General features: G+C 43.3%; 1 protein-coding gene across 2 annotated transcripts in view; it reads right to left on the reverse strand.

Moving 5' to 3' along the window:
* Positions 1-20223, reverse strand: part of cmya5 (cardiomyopathy associated 5) — a 78319-nt gene that overhangs the window by 38575 nt on the left and 19521 nt on the right. For both annotated transcript variants that reach the window (XR_008759216.1, XM_055920598.1), the window contains exon 2: positions 11879-18134. Coding sequence is in view for 1 of the 2 variants with exons in the window: in XM_055920598.1 (XP_055776573.1) it covers positions 11879-18134 (6256 nt within the window). In the remaining variant the exon portion in view is untranslated. The remainder of the gene's footprint in view (positions 1-11878; positions 18135-20223) is intronic.

The following is a 20223-nucleotide window of genomic DNA, read 5'->3' on the forward strand; positions in this document are numbered from 1 at the left end:
CCGTTCTTCTTCTTCCCAGAGAGATGCTTATTTATGTCGGTGCAACGCATGAAGAAACCCAGTGGCTGTACCGACTCCGACAACATATCCCGAGAGATCCATGTTTCCGTGAAACAGAGAATGTTACAGTCTCTCTGGAAGGCAACCCTTTCCCTAATTTCGTCCACCTTGTTGTCCACCTAGAGACTGGACATTGGCGAGTAGTATACTCGGAAGCGGTGGGCGGTGTGCATGCCTTTGAAGCATGACCAGGAGGCCGCTCCGTCTACCTCTTCTGCAGCGATGTTGTTTTGGGTCGGCCTCTGGAATTAGATCCAATGTTCTTGGTGGTGGTCGGCACAAAGGATCCGCTTCGGGAAAGTCGTATTCCTGGTCGTAATGTTGGTAAGTTGACGTCGCTCTTATATCCAATAGTTCTTCCCAGCTGTATGTAATAACACTTAAGATTTTCTGGGCTAACAATGTAAGAAATAATACATAAACTCTAACAATGGGAGCCGTTGTCCCAAACGCGAGAAGGCAGGCGACAAAGCTTAGGTTCAGAATAATAATTTGGCGAGTGAAACCATTCACTTTGCCTTTTTCTCCCATGCCCCTCCCACTACCACTCACAACAACAAAGATGAGAGATCACTTCTTCCTCTCTGACAAACGGTTTCAACTTGCTATTTGCATTTGAGGTTTGGTCCAACAGAATCGGTCATATGGACACCAAAACACATGGAGACATTATTTTACTGTAATAGAGGAGAATTTAACCTTTCGAACCATACACTGTTTATGTTTCAACTCCTCAAATTCTGAGCACAGCAGACGCTACTAAAACGGATGTACCAATGAACATTCATTCTGGGAAATGAATGCTCAGTCTATTGCGTGTGCATTACGGTACCATGTCCTGGGTGGTTACACTAGCTGTTTAGTCTGTGTTTTATAAATGTGCAATAAGCGTAAAACAATTATATAGGGAATTGGCAACTCGTTCTCATTCAGAGAAATAAGGTAGGTCGCTTGATTTCAACATCTGAACAAAGTGGACAGGCTAGCTTTCTGTTCAAACATCTGGAGACGGACAGAACGGTGTGTTCATAACAATTCAACTGTTTGGCCTTGTCAGCTGAATTCAGAGCTCGTGAAATTATTCCTAGATCCAATTTGGCTTAAACTTAATATATAAATATTAGCTGGCTACTCACTAGCACGTGGGCTTGTGCTTGAGATATATTTTATGAGACCGGTGTTCATTTTCTATAATGCCTGCTACATTATTAGTGAATGTGCATTATGCATGGTTCTGGTGAAAATTTGTTACAAAAAGGGCATTTTTATAGACAGACCTGAAAGCCAGATCAGTAATTATTGCAAAGAAAATAGCAAAAATTCATTGGATTATTGACAATGCCAATTTTAAATGCAGTGTATTTGACCTTTTAATTGTACAACAAAGCTTATTTAGAGAACTTTTTTAAAAATCGAGATATATATTGTGAATCACCAATAATTTTAAAAAATGTGAGATATGAGTTCTAGGCCATATCACCTAGCCCAACACCTGCTTGGCCACTCGGGACAGGGAGGGGGGCAGTCAAATATCACTGAACCATTTTCAAACTAGGATAATGGTTGGCCTGGATACAATTTTTCTGTACAAATCTATTTGGTTAAATGTGTTTTCTATGTTATGAGTCTAGAGATAGAAAGAGTGAATACTTTTCATGGAGCATGGCAATTATCGATACCAAACACACACTAACAGGTTCACAAAAACACTCTGTGTGTGACTGAAATATGAGCTGTGTCTTTACATTGCCAATGACCTACACTGAGTGAACAGGGAGAACAGATCACATATCAGTTTCACCGCTTGATGATGTCACATGGGACCTTTACACGGATTAAAACAGGTGACATCATACTTTATGAATGTGCATCACTGAGGCCTGAAGAGGGGATTTGGCATGGGAAGACACGGGCCCCTTCCATATAGACTCAGAGCAAATTGAAAACAGCGGAACAATACAAATACAGATAACTGACAAGTCTACAAAACATTATAAAAACCTGCTCTTTCCATGACAAAGACTGACCAGAGCTTAGATCCCTTATTGATGTCACTTGTTAAATCCACTTCAATCCGTGTAGATTAAGGGGAGGAGACAGGTTAAAGAAGGATTTTTAAGCCTCGAGACAATTGAGACATGGATTGCATACGTATGCCTTACAGAGGGTGAATGGGCAAGACAAAAGATTGAAGTGCCTTTGAACGAGGTGTGGTAGTAGGTGCCAGGCGCACCGGTTTGTGTAAAGGGCTGTGTAACGGGTGTCGTAATCCTCCTCCTCAGACGAGGAGAGGAGAGAAGGATCGGAGGACCAAAACGCAGCGGGTGTTGAATACATAATGATTTATTAAACAAGACGGGAAAAAACACGAAAACACTATAACAAACTAAACTTGATAACCTACAAAATAATAAACGATGAAGACAGACCTAGACGACGAACTTACATATAACATGAAGAACGCACGAACAGGGAAAATAGGCTACACAAAAGAACGATGAACAAACAAACCGAAACAGTACCATGTGGTGTACAGACACAGACATGGAAGAAAATCACCCACAAACAAACAGTGTGAACACACCTACCTTAATATGACTCTCAATCAGAGGAAATGAAAAACACCTGCCTCTAATTGAGAGCCATATCAGGTCACCCAAAACCAACATAGAAACAGAAAACATAGACTGCCCACCCACACTCACGTCCTGACCAACTAACACATACAAAACTAACAGAAACCAGGTCAGGAACGTGACAGGCTGCAACGCTGCTGGGTATTTCATGCTCAACAGTTTCCTGTGTGTATCAATGTTCCACCACCCAAAGGATATCCCGCCAACTTGACACAACTGTGGGAAGCATTGGAGTCAACATGGGCCAGCATCCCTGTGGAATGCTTTCTACACCTTGTAGAGTCCATGCAAATTGTGGCTGTTTTGAGTGCAAAAGAGGACGGGTGCAACAAAAAATGTGGAAGGTGTTCCTAATGTTTGGTATACTCAGTGTAAAGAACACACCAACATAACGTGTTTTAATAGGGCTTTGGGCCACCACGAGACAGACCAGCTTTAATGCACCTAAGCATAGATTCTACAAGTGTCTGGAACTATTGGAGGAATGCGACACCATTCTTCCATGAGAAATTCCATCATTGATGTTTTGTTGATGGTGGCCGCTCCGGAATCTTCCATAAGTGTTCAACTGGGTTGAGATCTAGTGACTGACTGCCATAGCAAATTATTCAGTGACCACTCGTGCCCTGTGGATGGGGGCATTGTCATCCTATAGCCATGGAAGCCAAAATATTAGCCTGCCCAGCATTTTTATACATGACCCGAAGCATGATGTTATGTTAATTGCATAATTAACTCAAGAACCACATCTGTATGGAAGAACCTGCTTTCAATATACTTTGTATCCCTCATTTACTCAAGTGTTTCCTTTATTTTGGCAGTACCTGTATCTTGGCACTATAATTTACTCAAAACTCACCTGGACTCCTAACACAAAACAGGTATACAAAAAGAGACAATAACGACTATATTTCATGAGGAGACTAAACAAAACAAAAAATAAACATAGTGGTGTTCTCACGTTCTGTTTCCAAGCCCGGTACAATGAACTTTCCATCTCAAACAAAAAACAATTAGACAAAATAGTAAAGCTGACAAGTAAAATCAGTGGTGTTAGTTTAGTGAGCATGAAAGCACTGTTCTTGGAGAGAGTGGCGCGGTTGAGAGTAAAGATTGCCACTCAACCAGGAGTATCAGCTTCTACCATTGCAGTTCTGTTCCATTTCTTTTCACTGTTGTAGCACATTTGATATGCATACATTCACCCTGCTCTATTCATTGCATTCAATGTGTGTATTTATTATTCCCTTTAAAACCTCTTTAGGATCCGCCCCTTTTCTTTATCCTAAAATGACATACCCAAATCTAACTGCCTATAGCTCAGGACCTGTAGCAAAGATATGCCTATTCTTGATACCATTTGAAAGGAAACACTTTGAAGTTTGTGGAAAAGTGGAATTCATGTAGGAGAATATAGCACATTAGATATGGTAAAAGATAATACAAAGGAGAAAAAAAAAGTTTTATTTTATTTTGTACCATCATCTTTGAAATGCAAGAGAAAGGTCATAATGTATTATTCCAGTCCAGGCACAATTTAGATTTTGGCTACTAGATGGGAGCAGTGTATGTGCAAAGTTTTAGACTGATCCAATGAACTATTGCATATATGTTCAAAATGTTGGATCAAGACTGCCCAAATGTGCCTAATTGGTTTATTAATACATTTTCAAGTTCATAATTGTGCACTCTCCTCAAACAATAGCATGGTAATAACTACTGTAAATTGGACAGTGCAGTTAGATTAACAAGAATGTAAGCTTTCTGCCCATATCAGATATGTCTATGTCCTGGGAAATGTTCATGTTACTTAGCTTAACCATTCGGTGGGGGACACACCATTCCTGTAGAGGTTAATTTCTGTATTACAGAGCCATCCCCATGTTCATCTTTGTCAGTCTGTGTCAATAAAGTTCCCAGTGTGTGTTAACTCCCCTCTAACCAGGGGCAATGTCAGTGGGTCACAGGTCAGCAAATTTGTAGAGCCGAGTTGGTCTTTTTAATGTTAAGTTGTTTGTTATTTCAAACGTAACTACTAAGTACAGAACATTCACAACTATTTATTGTGAAAATACTGGTATTTCAAATACTTCCAACAATATGTATTTGAAGTCATTGTAAATACATGCCAAAACTTTCCAAATAGTATTTTCAAATACATCCAAATATTCAATTACAGTGTGTGTCATAACTATTCACCCCCTTAGATTTCTTCACATTTTGTTGCATTACAAAGTGGGATTTAAATTAATTTCATGTGATTTTTTTCTGTCATTGATCTACACAAAATACTCTGTAATGTCAATGTGCAAGTAACATTCAAACATTTATTTTAATGAATGAAAAATACAGGACTAATATACCTTGATTAGAGGTATATTACCCCAAATCAATACATGTTAGAAACACATTTGGCAGCGATTACAGCTGTGAGTCTGGATTGTACAAAATTTGCCCATTATTATCTTCAAAATTCTTCAAGCTTCAACCTAAGCCTAGAATACGGAGTGTTCCCTCAGGCCTGGAGGGAGGAGCACCCTTTAGTTGTTGAAACAGCAGACCAATCAGCATGTTCCGTTGCTTAGCAAACTTTCAGAAAAAATTATGTTAGACCAAATAAAATGTCATTTTACAGAAACAAATTAATAACAGACTTTCAGCATGCTTATAGGGAAAGGCACTCAACATGCTCGGCACTGACACAAATGACTGATTATTGTCTGAAAGAAATTGATAATAAGAAGATTGTGGGAGCCGTTTTGTTAAACTTCAGTGCAGCTTTTGATATCAATGATCATAACATATTGCTGAAAAAATGTATGTGTTGTGGATTAACATTCTCTGCCTTATCAAGAATGGACAGTTACCTATCCAGTAGATCACAGAGGGGTTTATTTAATGGAAGCCTCTCTAATGCAAATTTGGTTGAGTGTGGTGTACCACAGGGCAGCAGGCTTGGACCATTATTGTTTTCTGCATGTATTAATTACCTTCCACTGACCTTGAATAAAACCTGTGTGTCCATGTTGGAGGGGTCTTTACACATAAAGGACCAAGATTACTATTATAACAATGTCTTCTTCTTTTCTTTTTGACTCAACAGTATACAGGATGGCTGCAACAGTAAAATGAATAACTGACACCCTTAACATAGAGCTCTAGTCAGTTTTAGATTGGGTAACTAACAATAGGCTGGTGCTAAATATCTCAAAAATGAAAAGCATAATGGTTGGGACAAATCACTCGCTCAACCCTAAACCTCATCTGGATCTATTATTGAATAATGTGGCAATTGAGCAAGTTGAAGAGACGAAACTGCTGGGTGTCACCCTAGATAGCAAGCAATTGTGGGTTTTTCTTTATTTTCTTTATGCCAAGAGCTGTCATCAAGGCAGAGAGTGGCTACTTTGAAGAATCTCAAATATAAAATATATTTTTATTTGTTTAACATTTTTTTAGGTTACCACATGCCAAGGTAGCAGCTACTCTTCCTGGGGTCCAGCAACATTAAGGCAGTGATATACAATTTAAAATATGACATGACATTACCGTTCATAACAATTTTCACAACACATTAAGTGTGTTCCCTCAGGCCACTACTCTACTATCACATATCTACGAAACAAAATCCATCTGTGTGTAGAGTGTATGTCTTATCATGTGTGTCTGTGCCTGTGTGTCTCTTCACGTCCCCACTGTTCCATAACGTTTTTTTTAATCTGTTTGTTAAATCTGATTCTACTGAGAAATAGAGTTCCATGGATCTATCTCCCACAGTCTGTCCGTGACTTGGGGATTGTGAAGAGACCTTTGGTGGCATGTCTTGTGGGGTATGCATAGGTGTCTGAGCTGTGTGCTAGTTGTTTAAACAGACAGCTCAGTGCTTACAACATGTCAATACCATTCACAAATAGAAGTAGTGATGAAGTCAATCTCTCCTCCATTTTGAGCCATGAGAGATTTACATGCATATTATTAATGTTAACTCTCCGTGTACATTCAAGGGCCAGCCGTGTTGCCCTGTTCTGAGCCAATTGTAATTTTCCTAGGTCCCTCTTTGTGGCACCTGACCAAAGGACTGAACAGTAGTCCAGGTGTGACAAAACTAGAGCCTGAAGGACCTGCATTGTTGATAGTGTTGTTAAAAATGCAGAATAGTGCTTTATTATGGACAGACTTCTAAACCATCTTAGCTACTGTTGTATCAACATGTTTTGACCATGACAGTTTACAATCCAGGGTTACTCCAAGCAGTTTAATCACCTCAACTTGCTCAATTTCCACACGATTTATTACAAGATTTCATTCAGGTTTAGGGTTTAGTGAATGATTTGTCCCGAATACAATGCTTTTAGTTTTTTTTTATATTTAGGACTAATTTATTCCTTGCCACCCATTCTGAAACTAACTGCCACTCTTTGTTAAGAGTTGCAATAATTTCACTCACTAGCTGACGTGTATAGTGTTGTAGACACACTGGCTTTACTCAACGCCAGTGGCAAGTCACTAGTAAAAACTGAAAAAAGTAAGGGGCCTAGACAGCTGTCCTGGCGAATTCTTGGATTATGTTTTAGAGGCTTCCATCAAAGAACACTCTCTGTGTTCTGTTAGACAGGTAACTCTTTATCCACAATATAGTAGGGGGTGTAAAGCCACATACGTTTTTCCAGTAGCAGACTATGATTGATAATGTCAAAAGCCACACTGAAATCTAACAAAACAGCCCCCACAATATTTTTATCATCAGTTACTCTCAGCCAATCATCAGTCATTTGTGTATGTGTCGTGCTTGTTGAATGTCTTTCCCTACAAGCGTGCTGAAAGTCTGTTTGTTTACAGTACAATACCATTGTATCTGGTGAAAAACCTTTTTTCCAAATGTTTACTAAGGGTTGGTAACAGGCTGATTAGTTGGTTATTTGAGCCAGTAAAGAGGGCTATACTATTCTTGGGTAGTGAATTACTTTTGCTTCCCTCCAGGCCTGAGGGCACACACTTTATAGTAGGCTTAGATTGAAGATATGGGCAAATAGGAGTGGCAATATCGTCCGCTATTATCCTCAGTAATTTTCCCTCCAAGTTGTCAGACCACGGTGGCTTGTCATTGTTGATAGACAACAATCATTCTTTCACCTCTTCCACACTCACTTCACTTCACTTCACACTCACTTCACAGAATTACAATGCTTGTCTTTCATAATTCAAATCAGTTATACTTGGATGTGTAGTGTCAGCATTTGTTGCTGGCATGTCATGCCAATGAAAATATCATTAAAGTAATTGACAATATCAGTGTGTTTTGTTATGAATGAGCCATCTGATTCAATGAATGATGGAACTGAGTTAGCCTTTTTGTCCAAATTTTTATTTAAGGTGCTCCAAAGCTTTTTACTATCAATCTTTAGAGAATTTAGCTTTGTTTCAAATCAAATCAAATGTTATTTGTCACATGCGCTGAATACAACAGGTATTACCTTACAGTAAAATGCTTACTTACAAGCCCTTAACCAACAATGCAGTTTTAAGAAAAATACCTACAAAAATAAGAAATAAAGTAACAAATAATTAAAGAGCAGCAGTAATATTAACAATAGTGAGGCTATATACAAGGGTGTACCGGTACACAGTCAATGTGCAGGGGCACCGGTTAGTCGAGGTAATTTATGTAATATATACATGTGGGTAGAGTTATTAAAGGGACTTATGCATAAATAATAACAGAGAGTAGCACCAGCGTAAAAGAGGGGGGCAATGCAAATAGTCTGGGTTGCCATTTGATTAGACGTTCATTAGTCTTATGGCTTGGGGGTAGAAGCTGTTTAGAAGCCTCTTGGACCTAGACTTGGCCCTCCGATACCGCTTACCGTGCGGTAGCAGATAGAACAGTCTATGACTAGGGTGGCTGGAGTCTTTGACAATGTTAAGGGCCTTCCTCTGACCGCCTGGTATGGAAGTCCTGGATGGCAGGAAGCTTGGCCCCAGTGATGTACTGGCCGTACGCACTACCCTCTGTAGTGCCTTGTGGTCAGAGGCTGAGCAGTAGCCATACCAGGCAGTGATGCAACCAGTCAGGATGCAGGAACCTTTTGAGGATTTGAGGACCCATGCCAAATCTTTTCAGTCTCTTGAGGAGGAAAAGGTTTTGTTGTGCCCTCTTCACGACTGTCTTGGTGTGCTTGGACCATGCTAGTTTGTTGGTGATGTGGACACCAAGGAACTTGAAGCTCTCAACCTGCTCCACTACAGCCCAGTCGATGAGAAGGGGGGCGTGTTCGGTCCTCCTTTTCCTGTAGTCCACAATCATCTCCTTAGTCTTGATCACGTTGAGGGAGAGGTTGTTGTCCTGGCTTCACACGGCCAGGTCTCTGACCTCCTCCCTATATGCTGTCTCGTCGCTGTTGGTGATCAGTTCTACCACTGTTGTGTCATCAAAAAACTTAAGGATGGTGTTGGAGTCATGCCTGGCCATGCAGTCATGAGTGACCAGGGAGTACAGGAGGGTTTCATAGTATAACTTCTTATTTTTATTCAGATAGACACATGATTTCTGAATTTGCAGTACGTTTACCAATCGGTTCTGCAACCAGACTTACAGTATTTGCCATTCATTTTGCCTCATACCTTTCAACCATTACATTTTCCAATTCCTCATCAATCCACAGGGATTTAAGTTTTTGCTGTCATTTTCTTAATGGGTGCATGCTTAATAGTAACTGGAATAAGCAATTTCATAAATGCGTCAAGTGCAGCGTCTGGTTGCTCCTCATTACACACCACAGACCAACAAATATTCTTTACATCAACAATGTAGGAATCACTACAAAACTTATTGTATGACCTCTTAGAAACTATATTAGGTCCAGCCTTTAGAACTTTGGTTTTCCTAGATTTGGCTAACATATTTTGATCACTACATCCGATGGAGTTGGATACTACTTTAAAGCAAATTTCCGCATCAATAGTAAAGATGCGATCAATACATGATTACGATGTCATTCATGTCCTGTTTGTAACTACCCTGCTAGGTTGAGTGATAACCTGAAGCAGGTTGCAGGCACATGTTACAGTTTGAAGCTTTTTCAATATTTCAATATTCACCCAGAAAATGTATCTTGAATATTTGCTACACCTACTGGAAATCTCTTCTTTGTCTATACCTATTCAGCATTGTTCACACCCTCTTAGAGCCTTAGCCCCACCCATCTCTTTAAGGATTCACGTGAGGCCATGTGCTAAACAGAGTGAGTAGTTTAGTAAACAACCAACGATTTCAAGACTAAAAGTAGTAAAAGTATTAGCCAACAATAAGGAAAAACTTCAGATAAAAGTACACTATCTAGTCCCTGGCCTATATCGTAATCTGACTTTGATGCAGGTCATGTTGTTCTTCAAATCACCATCTCTGGTAAACAGACACTATATCAAATACAATCTAAGTTTATTTGTCACATGCACAGAATAAGGAAGGTGAAAATAGTGCAGTGAGATGGTTACTGCATAGTAGCAATATCAAAAACAGAAAATGTCCAGATAAATATACTTTAAAATTATTAGATGACGCTTACCCAACACACTAATCTAAATTGATGGGCCATGTGAAGAAAATGCTATAACCACCTCCCAGCCACATGTAGCTATGTGGAAGGGACACTAGGGACACCCTTCATGAACACACATGTTCATGAAATACAATAGATGGCCATAATCACCCCCAGGCACACCTGGCTAACTTGATGGGTCATGTAATCATCTGGCGAAGTGGAGTCTTTTGTTTAGACATGTAGCTAGCTAAACAATTAACCGGCATAATCCCAATTTATACTACTACCAATGCAACCATTGTCATAGCTGTAGTATGAATCTGCAGGTAGCTAAAGCTAACCAACTTGGTTCATTGTTAGCTAGCTAACATTAGGCTATAACCAGCAATGCAAATGAATTTCTGATTCAATTAATATTACTACACAGATCATGTAAATAAGAATTTGTTCTTAACTGACTTGCCTTGTTAAATAAAGGAAACATAAAATAAAATGACCTGAAACATGATAGCTAGAGCAGAATGAGCCAAGTGTAAAGCCTTGTGTTGTAGGTTATTGTCCTGCAGATAGGTGAATTCCTCTCCCAGTCTCTGGTGTAAAGCAGACTGAAGCAGGTTTTCCTCTAAATAAGGAGGCAGTTACTTAGTGATGTGTTGTGTTGGATTTGCCCCAAACATAAGGCTTAGCATTTAAGGCCAAAAAGTTTATTCCTTTGCAGTGTTTTTGTCTTTTTCAGTTTTAATTTAGTGCCTTGTTGCATGTTTTGGTTTTTAAAAATTCTGCATATTTTTTATAAAATTTTCACTCTTTCATTTAGGCCATTATTGTGGAGTAACTACAATGTTGTTGATCCATCCTCTGTTTTCTCCCTTCACAGCCCTTGAACTCTGTAGCTGTTTTAAAATCACCAATGGCCTCATCCTACAGCTCAGTTCAGAGTGACGACTCTATCTTTGTTGGGTCTGGGTGGTTTAATACATCATCCACAGCATAATTATTAACTTGGCCATGTTTAAAGAGATATTCAATTTTATTGTATTTTATTCAACCTTTAATTAAGCAGGAAGGCATGCTGAGACCACAGTCTCTTTTGCAGATGAGCACTCCATAAACACATCAATAACCAACAATCATATGAAACAAACACTTGAATCATTGTCTGATTTGTTATTGTTATTCATTTACCAATCACTGCTCTTCTTTATGAAGCTTTCAAAAAGCTCCCTGGTCTTTGTAGTTGACAAGAAAAAAAAAAGTTGACAAAAAAAAAAGAAAAAAGTTCACAACTAAATCCATTTCAATCCCACTTTGTCACACAACAAAATGTGAAAAAATCCAAAGGGGAGAATACCCACTGTACTTGTTCAAATGTATTTTGTATTGAAAAGTAATGAAATACCTGAAATAGTATTTGAACCAAGGTCTGATCCACAAGTGTTGAATCTAGTTGTATATTGCTCATGATTTACATTGTTCTATGCATTTATGTATAACTGCACTAAATGTGGTGATGCTGTGCTGTTGAGTATAAGACGCAAGACACATTTCCAGGAAGGGACACAATAATGAATTACCTGAATTGTGACATGGGGTGATGTGAATAGTGTACTCTATCCACTAACATCTAACTTTGTCACTCACCTTGATGTCTTCGTAGGCTGTCTCCACGCTGGTGACCTCATGATCCTGGTGTCCTCCAGACAGTCTTTCAGTCTCAGAGAGCAGACAGCCACAGCCCAGACAGAAGCAATCCATCCCCTGTAGGGCAGCAGCTGCTCTGGCCTGGCTCTCCTCCTCCGCATCGAATATCTCATAATCAGCCTCAATGGGCTCCTCGTAAGCGGGGAGATCCAGTCCTCTCTCTTCTCTTACCCTCTCCTCCATCTCTCGCTCTTTCTGCCTCTCCATATCCATCAAGAGGTTTTCTCTCACCCTTTCCTTCTGCTTTTCTCCCTCCAATACCAACTCCATCTCACTCTTCCTCTCCTGTCGCTCCTTCAGCCTCTGATTGTCTCTTTCTTTCTCCCTCTCCTGTATTCCCTTCCCCTCTCTCTCCTGTCTCTCCTTCTGCTCCCTTTCCTCCCTCTCCTGTCTCTCATCCTCCCTCAACAACTCCATCTGTTTCTCCTTGTCCTCCCTCTCCTGTCTCTCCCTCTCCTGTGTCTTCTTCACTTCCTTCAGCCTCTGCATCTCCCTTTCTCTCTCTCTCTCCTCCCTCTCCTTCTCCTTCTCCTCCCTCTCCACTTCCTTCAGCCTCTTCATTTCTATTTCCCTCTCCAACTCCATCTGTCTCTCCCTCTCATGCCTCTCCTTCTCCTCCTGCCTCTCCCTCCTCTCCTTCTCCTCCTTCTGACTCTCCCTCTCATGCCTCTCCTTCTCTTCCTGCCTTTCCCTCTCTCTCTCCTTTTCCTCCCTCTCCTGTCTCTCCTTATCCTCCTTCAGCCTCAGCCTCTCCCTTTCTCTCTCCCTCTCCAATTCTATCTGTCTCTCATTCTCCCTCTCCCTTTCTCTCTCTCTCTCCTGTCTCTCCTTCTCATCCTTCTCCTGTCTCGCCCTCTCCTCCCTTTCCTGTCTCTTCTTCTCCTCCCTCTCCTTCAATTTATTCAGCCTCAGCCTCTCCATTTCTTTCTCCCTTTCTCTCTCTCGTTCTCTCTCCCTCTCCTTTTCCTCCCTCTCATGTCTCTCCTTCTCCGCCCTCTCCTGTCTCTCTTTCTCTTCCTTCAGTCTCTGCCTGTCCTTTTCTCGCTCCCTTTCCATCTGTCTCTCCCTCTCCCTCTCCTGTCTCTCTTTCTCTTCCTTCAGCCTCTGCCTGTCCTTTTCTCTCTCCCTCTCCATCTGTCTCTCCCTCTCCTGTCTCTCCTTATCCTCGCTCTCCTCCTTCAGCTTCTGCCTCTCCCTTTCCCTTTCTCTCTCCCTCTCTAACTCCATCTGTCTTTCCCTCTCCTTTGTCTCCTTCTCCTCTCTTTCCTTCAGCCTCTGCCTCTCATTTTCTCTTTCCCGCTCCAACTCCATCTGTCTCTCCCTCTCCTGTCTCTCCTTTTCTTCCCTGTCCTTCAGCCTCTGCCTCTCATTTTCTATCTCCCTTTCCAATTCTATCTGTCTCTCCCTCTCCTGTCTCTCCTTCTCCTGTCTCGCCTTCTCCTCGCTCTCCTCCTTCAGCTTCTGCCTCTCCCTTTCCCTTTCTCTCTCCCTCTCTAACTCCATCTGTCTTTCCCTCTCCTTTGTCTCCTTCTCCTCTCTTTCCTTCAACCTCTGCCTCTCATTTTCTCTTTCCCGCTCCAACTCCATCTGTCTCTCCTTCTCCTCCCTCTCCTTCAGCCTCTGCCTCACATTTTCTCTCTCCCTCTCCAATTCTATCTGTCTCTCCCTCTCCTGTCTCTCCCTCTCCTGTCTCTCCTTCTCCTCTCTCTCCTTCTCCTCCCTCTCCTTCAGCCTCTGCCTCTCATTTTCCCTCTCCCTCTCCAATTCTATCTGTATCTCCCTCTCCTGTCTCTCCTTCTCCTGTCTCTCCCTCTCCTCCTTCAGCCTCTGCCTCTCATTTTCTCTTTCCCGCTCCAACTCCATCTGTCTCTCCCTCTCCTTCTCCTCCCTCTCCTTCAGCCTCTGCCTCTCATTTTCTCTCTCCCTCTCCAATTCTATCTGTCTCTCCCTCTCCTGTCTCTCCCTCTCCTGTCTCTCCTTCTCCTCTCTCTCCTTCAGCCTCTGCCTCTCATTTTCCCTCTCCCTCTCCAATTCTATCTGTATCTCCCTCTCCTGTCTCTCCTTCTCCTGTCTTTCTTTCTCTTCCTTCAGCCTCTGCCTGTCTTTTTCTCTCTCCTTCTCCATCTGTCTCTCCCTCTCCTCCTTCAGCCTATGCATCTCCCTTTCTCTCTCCAACTCCATCTGTCTTTCCCTCTCCTTCGTCTCCTTCTCCTCCTTCAGCCTCTGCCTCTCATTTGCTCTTTCCCTCTCCAACTCCATCTGTCTCTCCCTCTCCTGTCTCTCCTTCTCCTCTCTCTCCTTTTGCCTCTGCCTCTCATTTTCTCTCTCCCTCTCCAATTCTATCTGTCTCTCCCTCTCCCGTGTCTCCTTCTCCTGTCTCTCTTTTTCTTCCTTCAGCCTCTGCCTGTCCCTTTCTCTCTCCTTCTCCATCTGTCTCTCCCTCTCCTCCTTCAGCCTATGCATCTCCCTTTCTCTCTCCAACTCCATCTGTCTTTCCCTCTCCTTCGTCTCCTTCTCCTCCTTCAGCCTCTGCCTCTCATTTGCTCTTTCCCTCTCCAACTCCATCTGTCTCTCCCTCTCCTGTCTCTCCTTCTCCTCTCTCTCCTTTTGCCTCTGCCTCTCATTTTCTCTCTCCCTCTCCAATTCTATCTGTCTCTCCCTCTCCCGTGTCTCCTTCTCCTGTCTCTCTTTTTCTTCCTTCAGCCTCTGCCTGTCCCTTTCTCTCTCCTTCTCCATCTGTCTTTCCCTCTCCTGTCTCTCCTTCTTCTCGCACTCCTCCTTCATCATCTGCCTTTCCCTTTCTCTCTCCCTCTCCTGTCTCTCCCTCTCCTCACTCTCCTCCTTCAGCCTCTGCCTCTCCTTTTCTTTCTCCCTCTCCAACTCCATCTGTCTTTCCCTCTCCTTCATCTCCTTCTCCTCCCTCTCCTCCTTCAGCCTATGCATCTCCCTTTCTCTCTCCCTCTCCAACTCCATCTGTCTTTCCCTCTCCTTCGTCTCCTTCTCCTCCCTCTCCTTCAGCCTCTGCCTCTCCTTTTCACTTTCCCTCTCCAACTCCATCTGTCTCTCCCTCTCCTGTCTCTCCCTCTCCTGTCTCTCCTTCTCCTCTCTCTCCTTCAGCCTCTGCCTCTCATTTTCTCTCTCCCTCTCCAACTCCATCTGTCTCTCCCTCTCCTGTCTCTCCTTCACCTGTCTCTCCTTCTCCTTTTCCTCCTTCAGCCTCTGCCTCTCCCTTTCTCTCTCCCTCTCCAATTCTATCGTTCTCTCCCTCGCCTGTCTCTCCTTCACCTGTCTCTCCTTCTCCTTCTCCTCCTTCAGCCTCTGCCTCTCTCTTTCTCTCTCCCTCTCCAATTCTATCGTTCTCTCCCTCGCCTGTCTCTCCTTCTCTTCTTTCAGCCTCTGCCTCTCCTTTTCTCTTTCCTTTTCCACCTGTCTCTCCTTCTCCTGTCTCTCCTTTGCCTCCTTCAGCCTTAGCCTCTCCCTTTCTCTTTCCCTCTCCAACTCCATCTGTTTCTCCTTCTCCTGTCTCTCCTTCCCCTCCCTCTTCTGTCTCTCCTCCTCCTTGAGCCTCTGCTTCTTTCTCTCCCTCTCCAACTCCATCTCTCTCTCCTTTTCTTTCTCCAGCTCCCTCTCTCTCTCTAGATTAGAGTTAGGGCCTGGGCACAGTTGTTTTCTCTCTGTCTCAGACACCATCATCTCTCTTGCCTCCTGCTGCGAGATTATCTCATACTCCAGCTCTTCTGCAGTCTCCCCGTGCAGCTCTCTCTCCGTGACCCCAGCGTCAGTGTGCAGCTCCATCTCTGAAACCACAGTTTCTCTGTGCAGCACAGAGAGGTCTTCCTGAGGAGCAAAGCTCCTGAGGGGAGTGAACACCCACTCGTCCTCACCGTCCAAGTCCTGCTTCTTCATTGGCTCTTCCTCCTGTCCCTTATCTCCCTCAGCAGGGGCAAGAGGTGACGACCACCGGTCCGCTGCTTCTGCAGGAGGGGCAGTTGGAACTACTTCGGCTTCAGGATTGTGTGTGAAGGACTCCTCCTCTACACTCACAGGCTCCTCAGATCTATTCTCTACTTTTTCAACTTTGTGTGCTTCAGCTAGCATTTCCATTCTATTGATTGCTTCAGCTGCAATTTCAGATGCCATTTTAGTATCATCTGATACTTTCACAATAACTACTGATAAATCAGTAACTGCCTTTTGAGACACCCTGTGTAGCTCCTGTGCTCCTGCTATGGCCTCAGTTGGATCTTTAATAGCATCCTCTGCTCTTACAGGTTCAGAGGCTTTAACTACAGTCTCTGTTTTACTTTCAGTTGTCACCTGGTTCACCTGTACAACCACAGGCTCCTGAATTACAACTGGTTTTGCCACTCTAGACACTTCTACTTCGTCTAGTTTTTTCACCTCCTCTGCCTGAGCTAGTAGCTCTGTTTCATGGGATACTTTATCTGACACTACCTCCTCCTGGCTGTCAACCTCTGACTCATGTGCCTCAGGTGTTGTCTCACTTTTAGCTTCCTCTACCACATCAACCTTCTCAGGTCTCTTTCCTGTGACTTTGCTGTCTGTATTTAAAGACTCAGAGTCTTTATCAGGACCAGTTTCCTTGATGTGCAACAAAGATTTCTCTGTTGATTCTTCCATCTCTGTTGATTTCTTAATCTCTTTATATCCTGCTGGTTGCAGGTACCCATTCATCTCTGCATCTTTGATCTCCTCCTTCTTACACTCCTCCTTCTCCTCTTCTTCTTCTTCCACCACTCTCGTTAGGAATCCGGTCAGCTCAAACTTACTCTGCGACCACATCATTAGCCCCTCCCCTTTATCATCCGCTTCTTCTGATTGGTCCTCCACATTGGGAGTCTCGTCTTTCAGGATAAACTTCTCCAGGTATCCGTCTGTTTCCTCTGAATCAGACAGTCGCCTCTGGAACGATCTGTCCGACCCCACGCTCTCTGCCTCTGAGCCTTCCTCGTCGCTCCTCCTCCTCTCCCCCATGGCGTCCTCGTACAGGTCGGAGTAGAGGAAGGACATGGCTGTGGGTTCCTCTAGCAGGATGGGATCAATGATCTTAGGGGGTCCCGGGGAGAGGAAGATGGGGGTGAGGATGCTCTCCTCTTTGCTGAACAGCGCTGACCCACTCTCCTTCAGAGACCTCAGACTCTCTCTTCTTCCTTCCTTCCCTCCCTCCTCTTCATCCTCTTCTCCCCTTTTCATCAGGTCCTCTGGGGGTGCGTGGTGTTTGTTCCCGTAGAACACCTCATCCAAACGCTCGCTGGCAATATCCATGTCTGTGACAAACACAAAGTCATCGTCCGGAGCTGCAGAGAGGCTGTCTGTGGCTGTCATCTGCCCCAGATTAGGCTCCTCTCGTTGGGGCTTCGTGGGTGTCTCGTCTCCCACTGGCTCTGGAACCTGCTGCCCAGGAACCACCTCATCCAGCAGGGTAAACGCCTCAAAGTAGTCCATGTCGCTGGTGCTGTCCTTGTGGCTGTGAGGCCCCTGTTGCTCTGTGGGTTCTGAGGGTTTAGACTCTCCCACTTCTTCTCCTTCTGTGCCCTCCTTCATTTCTGGGTAGTCCTGGGCAGGTAAGGCCTCAGAGCCCCGCCTGGACTTGGACCTGATCCTGGGTGTCTCCTCCAAGTAGGACAGGTTATCCTGCAGCTCAGTGCTCTCCTCCTCGTCCACTGTGGGCAGTTTGGACGGAACTTTGATGTTGAGGATCTCATAACCCTCTGAGATCAGACTAAACAACTCCTGGTCTTTGTCTTTCACTTCCCCTGACTCTGTGTCTGACTCTACACTCTCCACTCGGATGTTTGGCACAGACACCTCAGCCATCTCAGGCCTCTCCACCCCCAGTGCCGAGCCAGACCTGGAGCTCCCGGGTCTCCTTAGCCTCTCCCCCAGCCTGGCCTTTCCTCTCGTCCTCTTCCTCCTCCGAATTATCTTGTCCTCGTCGAAGACAATGGTAATTTTGCCCTGTGCACCTCCACCACCGGTAGCAGAGCCGTCCAAACTGTAGGTGTCAGAGCTGTAGCTGGCCTCCGACGCCCAGGGTGTGGAGCATCGGCTGGAGGCCGTTTCCCAGACAATGCCGCTGTCCTCACTCTGAACTGTCACCATGGAGAAGGTCGGGTCCGCCATCAGACACTGCAGCTTGGGCTTCACAGACTGGTCCTGGACCACCTCCCGCAGACTGAAGAAAGGAACAGGGAGTTAGATGAGTTACTTGGGAGCACATAAGAACATAGGTCTACAAGTGAAATGCACATGTGGGGGTACTTCAGGGGGTACTCCGGGAATAGGAAACTGTGAGCAAAAACCTCACATTGAACGTGATTACCTCAACCGTTTCTCAGCTTGATAACTAGAGAAGTGTGCATCAACCTGCAGTGTGTGTGTGCATATATGTGTGTGTGTGTGTGTGTGTGTGATAAGTGATCAATCAATCAATGTCTGGTTGTGCGCGTGTGTTTGGCAAGGGGTATCGATTGACCGTAGCTCTGCGAATCTTAATTGTACAAACCCTATTATTTGGCAGGCAGGGAATACTATTACTAGATCAATTCTAGAGCAAAGATTCTACACCCCACTTTGCTCAAGCTGGTCCTCTCCAATGGACTCAGAAGTTGAAGCTAAAAATGGGTCAATTTGGGGCAGTCAAAGGGGAGAGTCAATAGGCAGGTTTCCATTGCCCCGGGTTTATTCAACAAAATCAACATCCCATTGGGCACACACTGGTTGAATCAACGTTGTTTCCACGTCATTGAACCAACGTAGAATATACATTGAATTGATGTCTGTGCCCAGTTGGATGTGTAATGGAAATGGCAGATATAGGATAAATGTTCTAAAGATCAACAACATTTTTATCTGTTCAACAGAGTTGGATTTTTCTTTTGTTGAACTTTCTTTATTTGGATAGTCGATGCTGCGGTACACCTTTTGTACTATCCAGGAAAGTAGACCGGACACCATCACAAATCACTCGTTGTGTCCTGTCACAGATAATTGTCTAACCACTTGCAAGAAGCCTGATCCAGGCCTATTTCAGTCAAGTCAGTCTTTGAATGAGAACGTAATGGTCAACAGCGTGCGTCAAAGGCCTTGGAAGGTTTATAAATAAGGCAGCACAATGGTTTTTATGATCTAAGCAATTTAGCACATCGTCTATAACAAGCGTAGCAGCTGAAACTGTGCTATGTCTGAGTCTAAAACCAGACTGGTGCACATTTAGAATAGAATGAGAAGTTAAAAAAAGTTCTTAGCTGATAGTTGGCCAGGGATTCTAAAACTTTGGAAAGGCAAGATCATTTATCTAAGTCAAAATGATCTACTCCGTTGTGTAAGGGGAGGACGTGTCACTTTCCAGATCTTAGGGATAACACCAGAAACAATTGTCAAGTAAAAAATATAGGACAATGATTCTGCAATAAGTGGGGCAGAGAGCTGCAGTAAGAAGGGATCAAGAGAATCATCCCCTGTGGATTTGTTAGCAAGGCACTTACTAAATCGTAGATATAAAATGGTTGAAATGAAAATAGAGAATGTGTATCTGGGAGTGCATCATTTTCAAAAGTCTGTTTCGAGGGGAATAAATGACTCCCTGTACTGGAATTAGAGGAATTTCTAGAAACTATTCTTTAAAATAGATGGCCAGCTGAGGCAAAATGGTGTTTCCATCAGACGCTATGTTCTCTGTCTGAGCTGCCCTCAGTCCAGCTTTCAACTTAGTCTTGAAAGTTGTAATTGTAGAATGCACAAGGTGCAATTTCGAAATCGGTCATCAGTTTTCCTCTTGTCATGTCAGTCATTGAATACCTTAGAGAGCTATTTATAACTTGGCAGAAATATCCAGATCAACTAGCCCATGTCAGCTAACGTTTTTTTAGCTTTCAGAGATTTAAGTACTTTCCAGAAGTTTGCTCGATTCCTACTATTCTCAGATACACAGTTCAAGAAGTACAGTATGGTGACTTTGCTTTCCAAACCAAAGATAGACATGTACAGTGCCTTTAGAAGTATTCACACCACTTGACTTTTTCCACATTTTGTTGTGTTACAGCCTGAATTTGTCATCACTGGCCTACACACAATACCCCATAATGTTAAAGTGGAAGAATGTTTTAAAAAGTTTTACAAATTAATTCAAAATTAAAAGCTGAAATGTCTTGAGTCAATAAGTATTCAACCCCTTTGTTATGGCAAGCCTAAATAAAGTTCAGGAGTAAAACTGCGCTTAACAAGTCACATAAGTTGCAAAGATTCATAAGTTGCATAGTTGC

The sequence above is a fragment of the Salvelinus fontinalis genome, chromosome 4 (assembly GCF_029448725.1).
Source record: "Salvelinus fontinalis isolate EN_2023a chromosome 4, ASM2944872v1, whole genome shotgun sequence".
NCBI lineage: Eukaryota > Metazoa > Chordata > Actinopteri > Salmoniformes > Salmonidae > Salvelinus > Salvelinus fontinalis.